Source organism: Crinia signifera, chromosome 3, assembly GCF_055691185.1.
Source record: "Crinia signifera chromosome 3, ASM5569118v1, whole genome shotgun sequence".
Classification (NCBI taxonomy): domain Eukaryota; kingdom Metazoa; phylum Chordata; class Amphibia; order Anura; family Myobatrachidae; genus Crinia; species Crinia signifera.
This window is the reverse complement of record NC_139219.1, coordinates 89,842,821-89,859,833: the sequence shown is the minus strand read 5'-3', so window position 1 is coordinate 89,859,833 and position 17,013 is coordinate 89,842,821. Positions and strand designations below refer to the sequence as shown.

At 45.4% G+C, this 17,013-nt stretch overlaps 1 protein-coding gene across 3 annotated transcripts; it reads left to right on the top strand.

Moving 5' to 3' along the window:
• The first annotated feature begins 687 nt into the window (after positions 1-687).
• On the top strand, positions 688-16,887 carry ZBTB2 (zinc finger and BTB domain containing 2). Of its 3 annotated transcripts, none has more exons than XM_083176197.1 (3): positions 688-1,103; positions 6,147-6,335; positions 14,058-16,887. In XM_083176197.1, exons 2-3 carry the CDS (start codon positions 6,163-6,165, stop codon positions 15,424-15,426), a joined length of 1,542 nt encoding a protein of 513 aa, XP_083032323.1. In that variant the 5' UTR covers positions 688-1,103; positions 6,147-6,162; the 3' UTR covers positions 15,427-16,887. The 3 variants fall into 3 exon arrangements, with proteins under 3 accessions (XP_083032323.1, XP_083032324.1, XP_083032325.1); XM_083176198.1 differs by lacking the exon at positions 688-1,103 and adding an exon at positions 1,594-1,960; XM_083176199.1 differs by lacking the exon at positions 688-1,103 and adding an exon at positions 1,594-2,018.
• The last annotated feature ends 126 nt before the right edge of the window (positions 16,888-17,013 follow it).

The window sequence follows — 17,013 nt, the reverse complement described above, 5'->3', positions numbered from 1 at the left end:
TTGTATTGGGTTCAGGTGTTAATGGTTGTAGTCATTAGGCGTACGTTCGCCTACCGCATGAACGAGTGGTGTCCGCAAAGCAATAGTACACTTGTGGACACCGCACATTTCAGCCCTTTTTGCTCGCGTGCATTCGGAGTGGTTTCCGAATGTACGCCCCCCAACATAAGTGTACTCCCCCGTGTCCGCCCATGTTTCCGCCCCGTTTTGCCCACTTTGAAACTACGCCCATGTGTCATTCCGCATGACGCCCATAATACGCCCCTATTTCCCGACTGATTGCGGTGACCAGTTTTGGACGGGCTTTGTCCGAACTGGTACCGAGTCAAGGCGTGGCACATGCGCGTTGCGTTCTCTACGCATGCGCAGACGCCGTAAAGACGCAATCCGTAAGAACGCGGTAAAGTCCGCATCAATCAGAATAAGGGCCATGGTGTGTGGATGCTGTGTATTGTGCACACAGGTGACATGTGGTTACCAGGTGCTGAGGATGTCATGCTGTAAACTTATTTTGGTAGGAGAGAAGAAGTGTAGCAGCCCACAGTGAGATGTACTAAGAACGTGTTATGAGATGCGATTATCGTATTGGTTGCCTTTATTATTCAACAATTATTTTTTTGACGTGACCCTTGTTGTGGTTGGCCAAATTCAGCCATGAAACTCTGTCATAAGCCAATAAAGGAGACACCATGAGCTGCCGCTGGTGCGGTACTGCCGTGACTCCTGCCTGTTCCCCGCACAGGGCAGAGCATAGGCCTTAGACATGGAGCTCGGCGGGAGGAGACCGAGATGGCGGCAGCGGTGGCGGCGGGGCCGTGCTGTGGGCTGCACACACACTCACTCAGTGTATGGGGGGAGGGGAAGGCGGCTCTCGCCTCATACTCCCGGCGGGAGAGCTCTGCCAGCCTCACTGCACGACTGCCCCCCGCTGCCGGTCATGTGACCTTAACGTAACCGGACAGGAAAGCACCGACGGGATTCTCCCCCCCCTTGTTTCACTCCCTCCTCTCGGAGAGGAAGAGAAGGAGGTGGCAGCAGCAGCGGCGGCTACGGTCACGGAGCACGGACGGGCTCCTGGTGTTCCCAGCAGACGTGACGCGGAGGTGAGTGCAGCGGGTCACACCACGTGTGCGCCCTTATTCAGCGGTATAGCCGCCCGCTCCCCGCACCGGGATGCCCCGGACGGAGACCCGCGCACCGACAGCGGGTCACTCCGTGGTGCAGCCTGCCGCGACATGGAGGGGTCGCGCAAGGCCCGGACAGCCACGGCGGCACGTAGGCGGCGGATCGGCGGGGAGGATGCGCCCGGCGGCGGCCTGAGAGGAGAGAGCGCTCCATGTAACGTTCTAGAACGTCGGGGGATCCGGACGGACAAAGAGCGTCCGCCATGTCCCTTCCCCCACCTCCTCCCTGTCGCCGCCATGTGTGTGCGCCTCCACGCCACACCCCGCCTCTTCCCCACCGCCGCTCAGCCCAAGCCGCAGCCATCTTTGTTCGTTATGTGTCTCGTCTCCCCTCCCCCATCTGCCGCCTGCCCCACCCCCTCCTCCCCACAGCTGCGCGGAAATGGCTGCGCCCCGCCCCCGGCTCCCTCCTTGCTGCCTGTGTGCATCCGGCTGTTGGACGGGAGCCGCACATGGCCCTGGTCTGTGGCTATATGCACTGCTGCCTGCATCTCACATATACATTATACACACACATAGTATCCTACATATGCACACGTTTATACGCACAGACACCAGCTGCTGCACAGGCCATAGCACTCAGCAGAACGTGAGGGCTATATAGTTGTACACACTCACTGCCTGCAGCACTGATTACACTACTGCAATGACTGGTTACAGTGCTGCTGTGTGTATGTGTATCTGCACTTATTCCTGTACCACATTCTCATAGTGAGACACAGTGTAGTGTACCTGGCTCCCTGTGTTTGGTGACACTGCTGCACACATATAATGAGGTAACCTGTGAGCAGCAAAAGCAGTTCTGGAGAGTTTGAGAACACCTCGTAATACAATGTAGGTGGAAGTTCAGAACATGGGCTCCCGGGTTAGCACTGCTCCATTAAACTACACTGCTTCATTAAACTTGTTCAAGTACTTACCACAGGTTGCTATTCACAGTAGATGCCCATGTGGATCGTGTTCTGAGGCAGCTTGTTATGCTAACCCAGGGGGTCCCATATTCTGAAATGTCAAAAAATGTTTAGTGTGGATTATGATAAACCTCGTATTGGCTATTTTGTAATCTTGTATTGTTCATTTCGATGGCCACTGTTTCTTAATGTTCTGTTAAGGTCCATTTATAACTTGATAAATTGCCTAAAAACACATCGTACAACATTGGGGTGAAAGGGGATTAAAGAATAACTAAGCTTGCTATTTTCAATCAAGGTTACAATTTAAAATGACAATTGTCACCTATTGTTGAAAGTTCTGTTTCTTCATGTATTGACTAACCTCTTCATAGACAGAAGATGGGAACAAGTTCCTACTTTTAAATTCAAAAATATATTTCCTACCTGCAAGTAAAATATGTGGTTCTGTAGCATTCAACATTATGCTGTTACTGTTTTAAATATTGACATTGTGATTGGCAACATATTTAATACAACCCACGTATGCTTAACCCATTATGGCCCATTACATGTTTCCTGTGTATCCTAGGGATGACTCTGGTAAGGGTGTGTTATAACACACCGACAGTCGGGATTCCGAGAGTCCTTAGCCCGACGTCGGAATCCCGACTGCACAGCGGGGGGAGCGCAATGAAGCCCCTTGCGGGCTCGCCACGCTGCAGGCATGATGGCGAGCTGCGCTCGCCACCTATTTTATTCTCCCTCTATGGGGGTCGTGGACCCCCACGAGGGAGCAGTCAGGATTCCGACTTCGGAGTAATGACTGTCGGAATCCCGACTGTCGGTGAGTCGTCCGGCACCTCTGGTAAAGTAGACAAATGAGGCCCTAAGTAACCTCAAAAGGTATGCTTCGGTAATTCTCATTTTAAGTGCAGAAAGCATTGTAGCTTGTACACCAAAACATATATTGGTACTGTAGCATTTGCCAGAAAAATATCACAGTATTTTCATACATTTAAATGGACATTGGGATTTGAATGGCAATCGAAATCACAATACTGTCTATGTAATACTTTTTTTTTTTTTTATATAATGTCTATTTCACTGGGTCAAGGGGTCATAAAGGGCTAATAATCTCAGTTCTATTCTCTATGCTGTGACTAGCACCGGGAGAGAGCTCCCGGAGCTAATCTAATCAGCATGCTGCTAAATTGGAGAATGCAGACTCGCAGGTGTTTAGTCGTGAGTACCAGCGTTTTCCAGGACGGGTGCAAGCAGAAATCCACTAGCTGGCATTTGCAAAATGCTTATTAGAAGCTATTGACAGCGTGGAGAATAGAATTGACTCCAGCATTTCACAAGTCAGCCCTAAAGTGTACTTGTAGGGATGACCAGTGAGTTGGATCCCAACATTCAGAACAGATGCCAGCATATCAAAAGAATCCCAACAGGAGTCAGGTAAGTATAATTACCCTTCTGTCCCACAGCCTAAAGAACGGTCTGTTCATTGGATCCGTTCTGTGCTTAAACAGCACACATCGTATCGGATCGCATCCCTTGTGCATGCATTGCGATCCGATACGATGTTTACCTAGTACAAAAAGTATGTGCAGCACATACTTTTTGTACCGTACTATGTGATGTGTGGGAGCGCGCATCGCATAGTACAGAACGGAGCCGGTCCACAACGGACCGTGTATGGGCTCCTTAACCCTCCCCCCCCCCCCCCCCCCCTCCCCTCCCTTCTATGTGCATACCTTAACTTGTCCCAGCATACTTTCACTTGGCATCCTGGTGCCAGTCTACTAGTGGGGATACATAAAACCAGAATGAGATCGGTCTCAAATGAGTGCACCTGGCATGTGCATGTCCTTAGTGATACTGTACAGGCTGTAGCACATGCTTACAGACAGATAGCGCTGCATAGAATAATCCATGACTCCACTGAGATATGGTCCCCTTGTAATAGCAACTCTTCCCCCTTGTGCTGATTGAATCACCCATTTATTTACAGTTTTTTTATATAGCGTAGCATTTTCTGTTGTGCTTTACAATTGAAAACAGTGATAAAACTAAAGCCCTGTACACATGTATCGATTTTTCCCGATTTTCAATTCGGTTTTGCTCATAGAAGCAAAATTGAATCGAATCCTAAACGAAATCGAATGGGTTTTGTGTCCCCCTCAATCTACATTCCATTCGATGCGCACTCCCGTTTTCACAAACTAGGACTGAAAAATCTACTGTGCATCCAAGGAAATATCGAATTTGATCTAGTAAATCGAATGTGTACAATGTGCCATGAATGTATATTGAATTCGATATCTAATGCAAAAGTACAGATCTAATGCCAAATCGAATGGAAAAATCTAATATTAAATTGAATTTAAAGCAAATTGATGTGTCTGTACAGGGCTTATCTGGGTAGTATCAGACTGATATAGAGGTAGGAGGGCCCTGCTCGTAAGTTTACAATCTATAGGAATAATAGGAGGGATACATAAGGATAGGAATCTATAGCATAGCAGTCCCAAGAGATTGCAAGACTGTCCTGATGGGATGCAATTAAATATAAATGCTACTGGTGGTTATGTGGGGGTTCTGGAATGTAAGGTTGCCTGAAAAGGGGGGGGGGGGTTTCAGGGAACTCTTGAAAGTCCTGCAAGTATGAAAGGGATCTTTGTAATAAGTGTGGATGTGAAACACATAAATTGTTAGTTTGTGTATGCCCCAATATGTTTCTTTATGTTCAGGGATCTAGTTATAGTCCTATGTGCACCTACCCCTGACTAATTAGATAAAATATTTGAATAAGTGGATAAAAAGTGGGGAAGGACAACAGTTCTTAATACATTTGTGCTGAAGCTATTTCTTTGTAAACACACACAGTCCTGGAAAAGGGGTTTAGTTCAGATCAGTCATCAGAATTGAGAAGTAAAGTAATCTAAGTAACTTTGACCTTGGCATGATTGTTGGTGGCTTATTAATGGTGCTTTTAGTAGCTCATTAACTGACGATACCCTATGGATTTAATGCAATAGTCTCTAGAGTATACAATATGTTGACCAAACCAACATTTTCCAGTGACAGGTGGTTCAGAAAATGTCTGTAAATAGAGGGGTCAGAGGAGAATGACCATACTGCTTTACATAATCTTCTGTTACAAGTGTATGGGCTGCATCAGAAGACTAAAGTGGGTTCCATACTGTCTGCCAAGGACAGAAAGCTAAGATTACTGTAATCACAGGCACAGAAGGACAGGACCGCTGAAGATCATAGAAGCTTTGCCTAGTATGATCATTTTAAATTTCTTCGGGAGCTTTTACATAATGTAGTGAAAAGTGATCCATCCTCCCTTATGTCAATTGTTTAGACTGGTGGTACAGTATTATGGTGCAGATCATGTTTTCTTGGCACAGTCTATGCCTCTTAATACCAGTTTAGAATAATTTAAATAGAACTTACTACCTGAGTATTGTTCTTAATTATGTTAATCTGTGTGTGGCTATAATCTACTTTTATTTAAAAGTCTACTTCCATTTACACACTGGGTGATGAGCTGAAAGCAGCTCAGTTTTGTCGTTGGGCGGCTCAAAAGCCGCCCAATGTGTACGGGGCAACGATGACCAGTGGTGCGCACTACTGCGTCATCGATGGCCTTGCCGCTCATCTGGTATTACTAGCTGAAAAGCAACGGGGTGGACAGATTTCCATAGCTTCCTACTAGGGAAAGTTGTCCACCCCCGGAAAAATCACTCAGTGTGTATGGACCATCCTCTCAAAGTGATTCTACTATCCAGTGGCCCCCACTGTCATTGTATCACAATTCAATAGAGCACCTTTGTGATGTGTGGAACTACCTGGTGCCAGCATGCTAACATGAATCAGAATCTCAAAGGAGTGTTTCCAGCATCTTGTTGAAGTCATGCCTTTGAGAATTCTGGTTGCTCTGTTAGCCACCGAGAGAAAAAAAATCATTGCCTTTTACTGTAAGACCATCTAAATTTGTGTTACAAGAACACTTTTTGACAGGTAAGAATAATTTGAATTTTTTTTCTTTTCTTTGCAGGCTTCATTGAGAAAAGATGGATTTGGCAAACCATGGGCTTATACTCTTGCAGCAATTAAATGCACAGAGAGAATTTGGGTTCCTGTGTGACTGCACTGTTGCTATTGGAGATGTCTACTTTAAGGCCCACAAGTCCGTTCTTGCATCATTCTCTAACTATTTCAAAATGCTATTTGTGCACCAGACAAGGTAATTAAAACAAATTCTGTACATTTTAATGAGTAGATTGCAAACATTCTGTAATCCAGATTGAGTTCTACTCCTGTTAAGAGTGTTCAGACTCTACCACATTAAGAAACCAATCTAAAAATGTATAGAATAGAATCAACTTTATTGGCCATGTGTGCTTGCGCGCACTAGGAATTTTTTGCAGATTACAGTGCAGCATCAAGCAGGGGATGAAGGGGGGGGGGACATTACATACATTACATTAAGACATTACATGCAGGGGGCACATGCCCGCCGAGCTGCGCAGCGCCTAGGCAGCCATAAGCTGACCATCATGGTCGTTGCAGCAGCCAGGTGGGTAACATTATGAGCACGGTATGAGGACTAGTATGAGCAAAGACAGCAAAGTTACAGCAGAGACAGTACAGTTATCACACAGGAGACACTGGAAACACATATGGCTGAGTGCACAGTTCCTAGGCAGCCATTGCGGCGCCATCTTAAATCTTCCTGTAGGGCAGTGTGGGTGGTGGTGGGGGCGGGGGAAGAAAGAGTCAGTCAGCGAGGCTGGGGGAGAGTCAGTGGGGGGTGGGGGTGGCGCCGCCGCAGAATTACCTGGGGCTGATGTGGCCTGTTGGGGGGGGGGTGTTGTCCTTCAGCCTCTGGGTAATTGCCGAAGGTCCCCCTCCTGTCCTAGCCGGGCGGAGGGTTGTGATGGTTCGCAGAGTGAGCTGGAGCCCTTCTCACAGGGTCTGCTTGTGGTTGTGCCTTGTGCTCAGCCCTTTGTGACCATAGGGAAGGGGAGGTGATCTGCCTTCCCAGGGTGCCCCCTCTCTGGTGTCCTGGGTGTCCCCCGGCTGATGGTGTTGCCGGGGGCTGCGGCGCACTGCTTTCCACGGCCGGGTGCCTCTCTGGCGTCCTGGGTCCCCCGGCTGATGGTGTTTTGCGGGGGGCTGCGTTGCGCTGCTTTAAATGGCCGGGTGTCTCCCGGCTGATGGTGTTTCCAGGGGCTGCGGTGCACTGCTTTTCAAAGCCGGGTGCCTCCCAGCGTACACGGCGCTCAGCCTCCTCCTTTCTCCGGGGGCGCACACTTCTCCTCAGCCTCCGCTGCCTGGCCGCCTCATCTGCCTGTCCCCGTCCACCCTCCGCCACTCGCTGAACGCTGCTTCTGAGGCCGGCCTCTTCCGGAAGTTATTATAGTCCTGGGTGTCCAAACATATATGGAAATAGGCTCTTGTGTGGTATGGCTCTCACTGTAATAAATCAAATTGCATTGTGTGCCCACACAGAATAGATTGCGCTTGTGTGAAGCAGTAGTCCTGGCAACTGGAATAAAATACAAGTTTATAGCGGCATAGGGAACGGTTGCTGTAACATTTATTCCAGTCGCTAAGACAGCTGCACCACACGAGCAATATCGAGCAATATCAAATAGATTAATGATCATATACATAAATCAATAGATTTCCATGTGAACAGTTAGAAATACATATTTATTAATCTTTATTTGTGCCTGACTTTATCAGTTAGTGCTGTTGTGATTTCTTTTTTTTTTTCTTTTTGAATTGAGTTTTTTTTATACATTTTTTTTTTCTTTTTTTTTTTTAAACAAAAATACACTCCCCTAAACAAAGGTAGTAGTACAGTTGGCAAATATTACATGCAGTACAACAAACATACAGCAAAATATATAAACATATTTAACCCATGAAGCTTAGGTATGGAAGGGTATAATAATGCTAAAACAGGATCGAAGCATCTCTAGTACCCAAAGGTGCTCTTCAGACAGTAATAAAAATTTGAAAGACAAGTGTAGAGCAAAAAACCCAACCCATTCAAATATTAAAAAGAAGAAAAAAAAGAAATTGTACTGCAAAATTTATATACAGATATTTGTTAAAGCCTTGCAGCTAGCCAAAAGTGCAATTAACGAAAACAGAATATAGTATATCAAACTTCCCACCTAAAACTAACAAAAATAAATAAACATCCCAAAGCAAATAGCCTCAAAAAAGTAACAAAACACGTCCCTCACCCACCCTCAAAGAAACTATTCCCCCCCCAACCAGAAGTACAGGATAACACAATGGGCAGTATTCAATGAGGATAATTCGCCCTGTTTCACAGCGAATTTGTGCTATTTTCGCGTTGGAAGGTGATTTTTTTTGGTGGGGGGGGGGGGGGTCAGAAAGCGAATCACCCTATTCAACGTGCACTTCTCGCCGTCTTTCTAAGTGATTTTCGCTGTGTAGCAAATAGCCATCTTTTCATGGAGAAGTGGAAAGTGAACTTTTAAAATAAAGTTGTTGTTGTTTTACATTTGGTGTAAAAAAATCAGGAATTTTATTCTGTGAAGGGGCATGCTATTTTTATTCATGTGCTTATATAGCACATGAATATATATTTTTATTTTTACACATAGCAGCCAGCAGGGGGCCGGGAGCAGAGAGCTGCTCATTACATATTCATATATTCACTGCTCCCGATCATTATATATGCACGATCGGGAGCAGTGCATATTTGGTCCCCTGCTAACTCTCCCGGGGGGCAGCTTGTGCTGCCTGACTCCCGGGGAGCCCCCCCCCCCTACCCCCCATACATTCTGTGGCAGGCAGGGAGACTTCCATCTCCCTGCCTGCCGCCGTCCTCAGGCTCCCTGCGGCGGTTCACACTCGCCGTCAGGAGCAGCGAGCCCCCTGCCTTGTTGAATACGGGGATAGCAGTGGTACAGTGAGGCTCCGGAACACAGCGACTGTGCAGCAAATCCTAAACAGGAATCGCTGCACGCTGTGAATATTTTCATTGAATACTGCCCAATGAATAATTGACACAGGAATTAGATTTATGACCCTAAAACTAGGTTAAACAAGACCCAGCTCCCCTCAAGAAATACAGGTACAAAGAGCATATAATGCTAGAATCATAAGAGTATAGACCAGGGGTAGTCAACTCTAGTCCTCGAGAGCTACCAACAGTTAACGTTTTCCATGTCTCCTCACAGAATCACAAGTGAAGTAATTAGCTCCACCTGTGGATCTTTAAAATGGGTTAGTCTGTAATGAGTGCACCTGCAAGGTGAGCTGGAAAACATTAACTGTTGGTAGCTCTCGAGGACTGGAGTGGGCTACCCCTGGTATAGACCATATACTGTAAAACTGTGAAAAATGCATCTTAAACTGCTATATTGTTTGAGATTCTCGTCTGGCCAGTTCTTGAGCTCTTGAAAGGCTCAAAGTGTAATAAGTAACTTGTTTCTAGTCATACGGGAATACTTGGGTATAAGTCCAGAATATTCATACAACAAAAAGGGTCATAGAGCTTCCCTTAGGAGCAATGGAAGAATTGTTAAGCGGACCACATCATCATCTAAACCAGTGGTTCCCAAACTTTTTTGGTTTAAGGCACCCTTTGGGTCTCCATGATTTAATCAAGGTACCCTTAAGCTGGGATCGGCAGTGTGCACAGGCACGGCACGCCCGGGCTGGCTTCAGGCGGCTGCGCGCTCACATAGTGCGTCCATGTCACTGTCCTCGGCTCTCAGCAGAGCCGTTCCGCGGCATGATCACTGTGTGACTCCCTCTGTCATGGCCGCTGCCGGGGCGGACAAACACTGACACGGGCAAACAGCGGTATGGGCCTGTTAACTCTAATTTTGCCGCCTTTTAATAGGTGCCTCACAGGCTGTGTGGCAAATCCGGCCCTGTCTATCACACTGACCTAATCCCTCACCATGCAGCCTGAGTATTATCACACTGACGCAATCCCTCAATGTGTAGCCTGTGCTCTATCACACTGCTGCGCTCTCACCCCATGGCTTGCTATTACACTGCCGCAATCCCTTACCACATAGTCTGCGCTCTATCACACTGCCGCAATCCATCACCATGTGACCTGTGCTCTATCACACTGACGCGCTGCCAAACCCCCCCCCCCCCCTGCAGCCTAATCCTGAGCTACATACATACAAACACACACACACACACACACACACACACCACTCTTACCATAAAAATTACATTGGAGTCTGGCTGGGTAGGGCAGGAAATGCAGCAGCTTCTCCTCTCCCATTTTGCATAAAGCAGAAGCTGCCTGATTCTCCTTTAGCTCCGCCCCCTGTCATCCCGTGAAACTCCGCCCACATGTAGCAAAAGCCCGACGGTGCAGCTCCTTCCTTACCCCGCTCGCTGGGTGTTCCGCTGGCTGAGGGGGAAGGGAGACTACTGGAGGTACTGGGCAGGAGGAGGGGGGGAGAGGGCTGCTTTGGGCAACCTCAGATCAGCAGGCACTAGTTGGCTGTCCCTTTTGATGCCCCTTGTCACTGGGAATGCAAGCCCCCCCCCCTTCCTCCTACTCCATTCACCCGATAATCAGCCCTCTCCCTCCTGCCACCAGCTGATTACACTCACATCTGCCGGCCCATTGATCTGTCCTAAGCGCATCGCATCCAGCCCGCACAATACACAGACTGTCTCTCCACTGAGAAACGTGGCTGGCTGCCAGCAGGGTGCCTTATTAGTCACGTCAGCCGCGGCTCCCCTGTGACAGTGCTGTGGCACCCCAGGGAGCCACGGCGCATAGTTTGGGAACCACTGAACTAAACACATAGCTACGGGAAACCAAGTGTATCATCCAGGGTATGATCGGACACAGAAGCTTTAGGGACTGCAATATCATGGCCTTGAGGCATAATTTCTTTATCTTCCACAACACATTCATCATGGAGGCAGAGAGATCATTACCTTGTACAACAGTGAGCTTGCTACGAAGCCTGTCAGCCGAGGCATGTACAGCCTGTAGGATTAATTGAAGAGAAGCTTCCATATTTATATGCAGAGTAGACACAGCCAGAATTCCAAATATGTAGGAGTGCAGATTTGCTGCATGGAGGATCTCAAGTGTAGGTTGTGGTGCCTAGTACACCACCAAACCTGTAAAGGAGACTGGCCGCTGCAGCCAAATTGGCTACAATGATGCAAAGCTTGAACCAGATGGGGAAGAGGTCGTATTTAGGCACAGCGCTATCCAGCAATCACACACATGGAAATGGTAGGATGTCAGCTGGAGGCGCAGAAATTATTATAGACCGTCCAGATTATAAGAGTTTAACTCCAGCAAGGAGAAGCGGTATCCTAGGAGTGTTATATACAAACAGCAAGAAATAGGAGAGTAGGCAGTCTGTAAATAAAACTAAAAGACCAGCACAAAGAAGGTCCTGTTAATATAAGCACAGAATGCAATATAGATAAAGTATTTCTCCCAGTAGCAGGATAAGATATCAGTAAGGGGATGGGAGCCACAGCTGCCTCACAAGTACAGTTCTGTGTGCAGGGGCACCAGTGGCAAATAACAGAGCCCCCCTAACAGAAGCTCAATATATGCGCAGTGACAGCCAGGGACCTCAGTAAAGCAGGCTTCTCCCAGGGGGCCTCTAAAGTCAGCCTTTCCCGCGTACAGGGCACCAAAACAGCCCGCCCACCCCACTAAAGTTGGCGCTGAAGTCCAGCGAGGCCGCAGTGGGGTCATTGCCGCACCAGGAGTCCACTCTGTCCCGACACATACTCACTCGCTGGGGCCAGAGACAGAGCACGTGGCAGAGGATGGGACCACTGCAGAGGAGCGCAGGAGGAGACGACCCGGCAGAGTCCCCACAGCAAGCTGTGGATCGGACACACTGCAGACTAGGCACTGTCGCTACACTTCACCCTTTACACCAGGGCTAAAGGTATCAGGGGGTCCCCCAGTGGTAGAAGGGCAAACACCAGTGGGAGTTCACCACTGGCATCAGGCAAATAGGGTGTAGAGCGGATGGACGTTGGGAGCTACAGCACCCTGCTGCCTACTCCATACCAGGCCAGGCCAGGCCGCGTGAGTTAATCCCTAATGCTGTTTATTACCAGTAATTCAAATTTTGCATTTTTTTTTTTTTTTTTTTTTATTGAGGACCGAGAAAACCATTGCAACAGAAGCACATTTCAGCAGCAGAAAGATAATATACGGTGAAATATACAAAAACCTAGTTTCCAAAATGGGGACATAGGCTTAAAAACATATCAGTGGCATATATTATTTTTGTCATCTGATTAACAAATATTTGGAATATGTATGCATCCCTCTCCTTTTATAGCAGGGAGAGAAAAACAAAAGAAACCTATGCTTTTTTAAAAAAGGGCCTCTTATACTCAAATCAGTCATGTGTACAGGCATTTTGCATAGTTTCTCATTACGGTAAAATGTACTTTTATTTTTATTCTCTATGATGAGCATTCTACTAGAAGTTTGGGAAAACACTGACCCCACCTGGTTAAATATTAGCAATGCATGGACTTTGCTAGATTAGCTTTAGTAACGAGTTCTTCTGCAATATGGGAATTAGTAACTACAAGTTAATTTCAAATATTTAATACGAGAGATGTTTCTGTCTTTATATTAACTGTTGCATCAGTGAAGGTGAGTCCAGTGTGTGTTTGCCTCCCACCTCTTACATCTCTAGTATGGGCAGCAAATACAGTATACTGGTATGTCCTCGTTACAGTATAGTGGGTAGACTATGTCTACCTCGACACCTGACATGGGCACCGTATAAGTGTACCGCGTCCTCTCGTATGACTCGCCATGCTGCGGGTACGGCACACTATTAAATTCTCACTTTATGCCCACTTAGATACCAAGTATGAACCAAGTTGGTCTACACAAAAAAATAAGTAAAAACAGTATGTCGACCTTAAGCTTGTGTTGACATTCTGTCAAAACTGGTGGACCTAGTGACTGTCAACCCAGGGACTACACAACCCTTTTACAGCAGCAATGATCTGAGAGCCGGATTCTGGTTGACTCGGTAAGCTGCGAAGCTCACAGTTTTTCGAGTCCCAGAGTGCCCACCCCACCGAAAAGAACGCCCCCTGCCGCTGCCATATCTCCTCGCAACCATGCGAGGGGATATGTTATGAAAACAGCGACCATCTAATGATTTCTCCTGGGCTCGCAAATGTAAGTGTGTGAAGACTGACATATTTGCAGGCTCCGGACCGAAGAAAGGGCAGGCAGCTGACGTCCTGTGACACCAGTCGCCCACCCCCGGAACACTGCATCCGGGCCGGATTTACATGGGAATGTCCAGCTTTTGCATGTGGACGCTTATGAAATGCTGGGAGTTCCCATGTCAGAGCGTTGCCACTTGCCCTGTCCCGCCCCACAGAAGCTATGCACATGGCACAAACATCGGCCCCCTGTGCCTACCCGCTGGGGGACCGATGTAATTAGGATGAGGGTCCAAATCTGTAAAATTTGCTAGTGTATGGTAACTATTTCAAATTAATTTAAACACGAAGCGCAAAATACAAACACTAAATCTAAAGTAGAAAATGCTTTGTACCATCAAAATATTAATAATGGATCAATATGTGATGGTTTTGTAATCGTATATAAGGAATTTTCTTTCAGTGCTTGCCAGTAACCCCATTCAGGGATTCTGTAGTCTGTAAATCTCTCTGCATTTGTTTTACATACATTACTAGTTGCAGAGTAAACATGTCTACTTCTGTTTAATGTATGGAAACTATCGCAATTATAATCGCAATTATATTTGTTATCAGTAGGTCTTTTTAAATGTTGCAATTTTATTTTAGGTCAGTGATTATTTTACATTGGGGATCTTAAAACTTGTGCATTCCTATGTATATATTGCTTTTGTTTATCTTCTTTCCTTCTTTATAATGATATATTTCTTTTGTTTCCTGCCTACAGTGAATGTGTTCGCTTGAAATCAACAGACATCCAGCCTGACATCTTTAGCTATCTCTTACATCTGATGTACACTGGAAAGATGGCACCTCAACTTATCGATCCTGTACGCCTCGAGCAAGGAATAAAGTTTTTGCATGCCTTTCCTTTAATCCAAGAGGCCAGCCTTGCAAGTCATGGTGGGTTTTCTCACCCAGATCAGGTTTTTCCACTTGCATCTTCTCTTTATGGGATTCAGATAGCAGATCATCAGATAAGGCAGCCACCAAAAGTCACCCCAGCAGCTGAGAAGCCCAGTCGTGAACCTCGAACACAATCTTCCAGGTTAAATCAGGATACATCTTCAGATACTGTGCAGTTAACGCCACTCCCACCGTCACTGCCGGCAGCAAACAGGACAAATTTATCTTTCTCTGAACCTGTAAATGCTCCTTTGTCTCCTGAGCCAACTTCTTCTGTTCTTCCTGCAGCATCTATGGAGGAAAATAGCATGGAAGAGTCACCAAATGAGGAGCAGAACACATCCCTGACCATCGCTCATGTCAAGCCAAGCATTATGAAGAGGAATGGAAGCTTCCCCAAATACTACGCTTGTCACTTGTGTGGTCGTCGCTTTAACTTGAGGAGTAGTCTGCGGGAACACCTCCAACTTCACACTGGGATGCCGTTTAGCACCCCAACCGGGCAGGCAGAAACCAGCATTTCCCCTTCCTTCTGTAACAATGGATCAGAGATGGGAAAAGAATCCATGGAGACAACTGAAACTGGAATGATCAGTGACAGTGATATGCCACAGATCTCAGACTCGCCAATAATTGATGGGCAACAGCAAGCTGAGACACCGCCACCTACAGATATTGCTGACATAGATAATTTGGAGCAAGCCGACCAGGAAAGAGAAGTGAAACGTAGGAAGTATGAGTGCACGATCTGCGGGCGTAAGTTTATCCAGAAAAGCCATTGGAGGGAGCACATGTACATCCACACAGGCAAGCCATTCAAGTGCAGCACCTGCGACAAGAGCTTCTGCAGGGCAAACCAGGCTGCTAGGCATGTGTGCCTAAAGAGCTCTGATACCTACACAGTGGTGGATAGGCAGACTCTGGAGTTGTGTTCGTTTGATGAAGGCAGCCAAATGGACAACATGCTAGTTCAAACAAATAAACGTTATAAGTGCAACCTCTGCGACAAAACATTCTCTACGCCCAATGAGGTGGTCAAACATACGTGCCAAGGTCAAAACTCAGACGTCTTTGCTCTTGAAGACGAAGGGAAGTCCATCTTGCTGAGTAGTGGGGACTCTGAATCTGCAGAAAATGAGAACTCTATGCTAACAACCATTAAAAAAGAGCAAGAATCGGCTCTAGATTAATTTTGATAACTTCATATATTCATTTCCTACTGTGTACTTTTTTTTTTTTTTTCTTACATAGAAAATCAAACTTCTGTTTCTTCCGTCCTTTTTAACTTTTTTCTTCTGCAGTGTTGGTTTGGGATATAATGCAAAACCCTGAGGACTTGTTTGGCAAAGAGACAAAAAATCCCTTTTATCCAGGGTTCTATTATGCATATATCCCTTTATTTTGTTTTTCATTTTTTACTTTTTTTTTGGTCCTAACTAAACTGGAACATTGAAATGGCCTCCATAATGTCAGTAGAACTACTGAAGTTTAGATAAAATGCATTTTGTAGATGAGAAATGTTTAAAGTGTATTTGTGCATATTTGGGAAGCAAGTATTTTGGGTAAGAGAAATTTAAATAAATATAATGCATACATGTTTAATATATCATGTTTGGTTTTCCTCACGTTCTATGTCCTTGATTATAGGATGCAGGGCATTGACTGACACTTATAACAATGGATAATCAACGGTCATGTGATTATATGTGGTTATATCTTTTGAGAGAGTTTTTCTGTTATTTTTCTTTTATAGGATTTCCTGCTGTTTAGCACGCTTTGGTACTTTTATTTTGGCTTATATTTTCTCCTTTTCGACATTTTTATTTACATATCCTAAACAACCTCTTCTGCTTATGTATCTATTAAGTAGGAATAAATAGCAGGATGAACTGCATTTACAGCCTACTTTAAATAATAGAAATAACACCATGTTCTATTTAGGTGCTTGAAACATGTTGAGAAAACTACTAAACACTGTGGGCACTGCTTGGTAATAAGTCCAGTGTTTTAGTGGTTAAAAAAAAGCCACCAAATGAGATTTATCTAAACTTAGAAGTTGATTGGTTGGTATTTTCTTTCCGTTATATTTCAAACACATCCTGTAACATGACTGGAACTGATTGGTTGGTAATTTATCTCTCTTTTGGTCTTGATAAATCCCACCCGTAATTCCTAATAAGTAGGATATGGCCTGTCATTAAATAACCAACATTAAGAGTGCATGCTTAAAAGCATTTTAACACTGTAATTTTTTTTTAATATATACTGTGTACACACACCTTTTGGGAATTTTAAAGTTCTTTATTTTTTTAATTTTCTTTGCAGTTCAATGAATTGTTGCATTCATTTAATTCTTTCCCCCATCCTCTCGAATTTTACATTAAAATAAACCTAGCAACTTTCTGTGCCTTACTGCTTACAGAGGTGATAATCCCCAAGGTTGACTAAAGAAGGAATTTAACTTACACCTGAATGGAGATGGATTTAGCCCATATCTTAACTGTGACTAGCAGGAACATTTTCTTCTTCCTAAACTATTCACTTTTTACGTACCATTGATAGCACAAAGATGTGCCCTTTTATATACCGGTATGTGCAAGTATATGATACTTTTGTGCTTTGTAATAGCTGAAATAAAACCTTTCCTTTTACACAGTGTTCATCAAGAAATATTTGTTAACGTTGTTTTGCAGTGATTTTCATAGTTAAAACCTGAGGTAGAAAAGTGGAGTTTTTTGGGGGGATATTATTTTTTAATATTGTCTATTTCAGGGGTC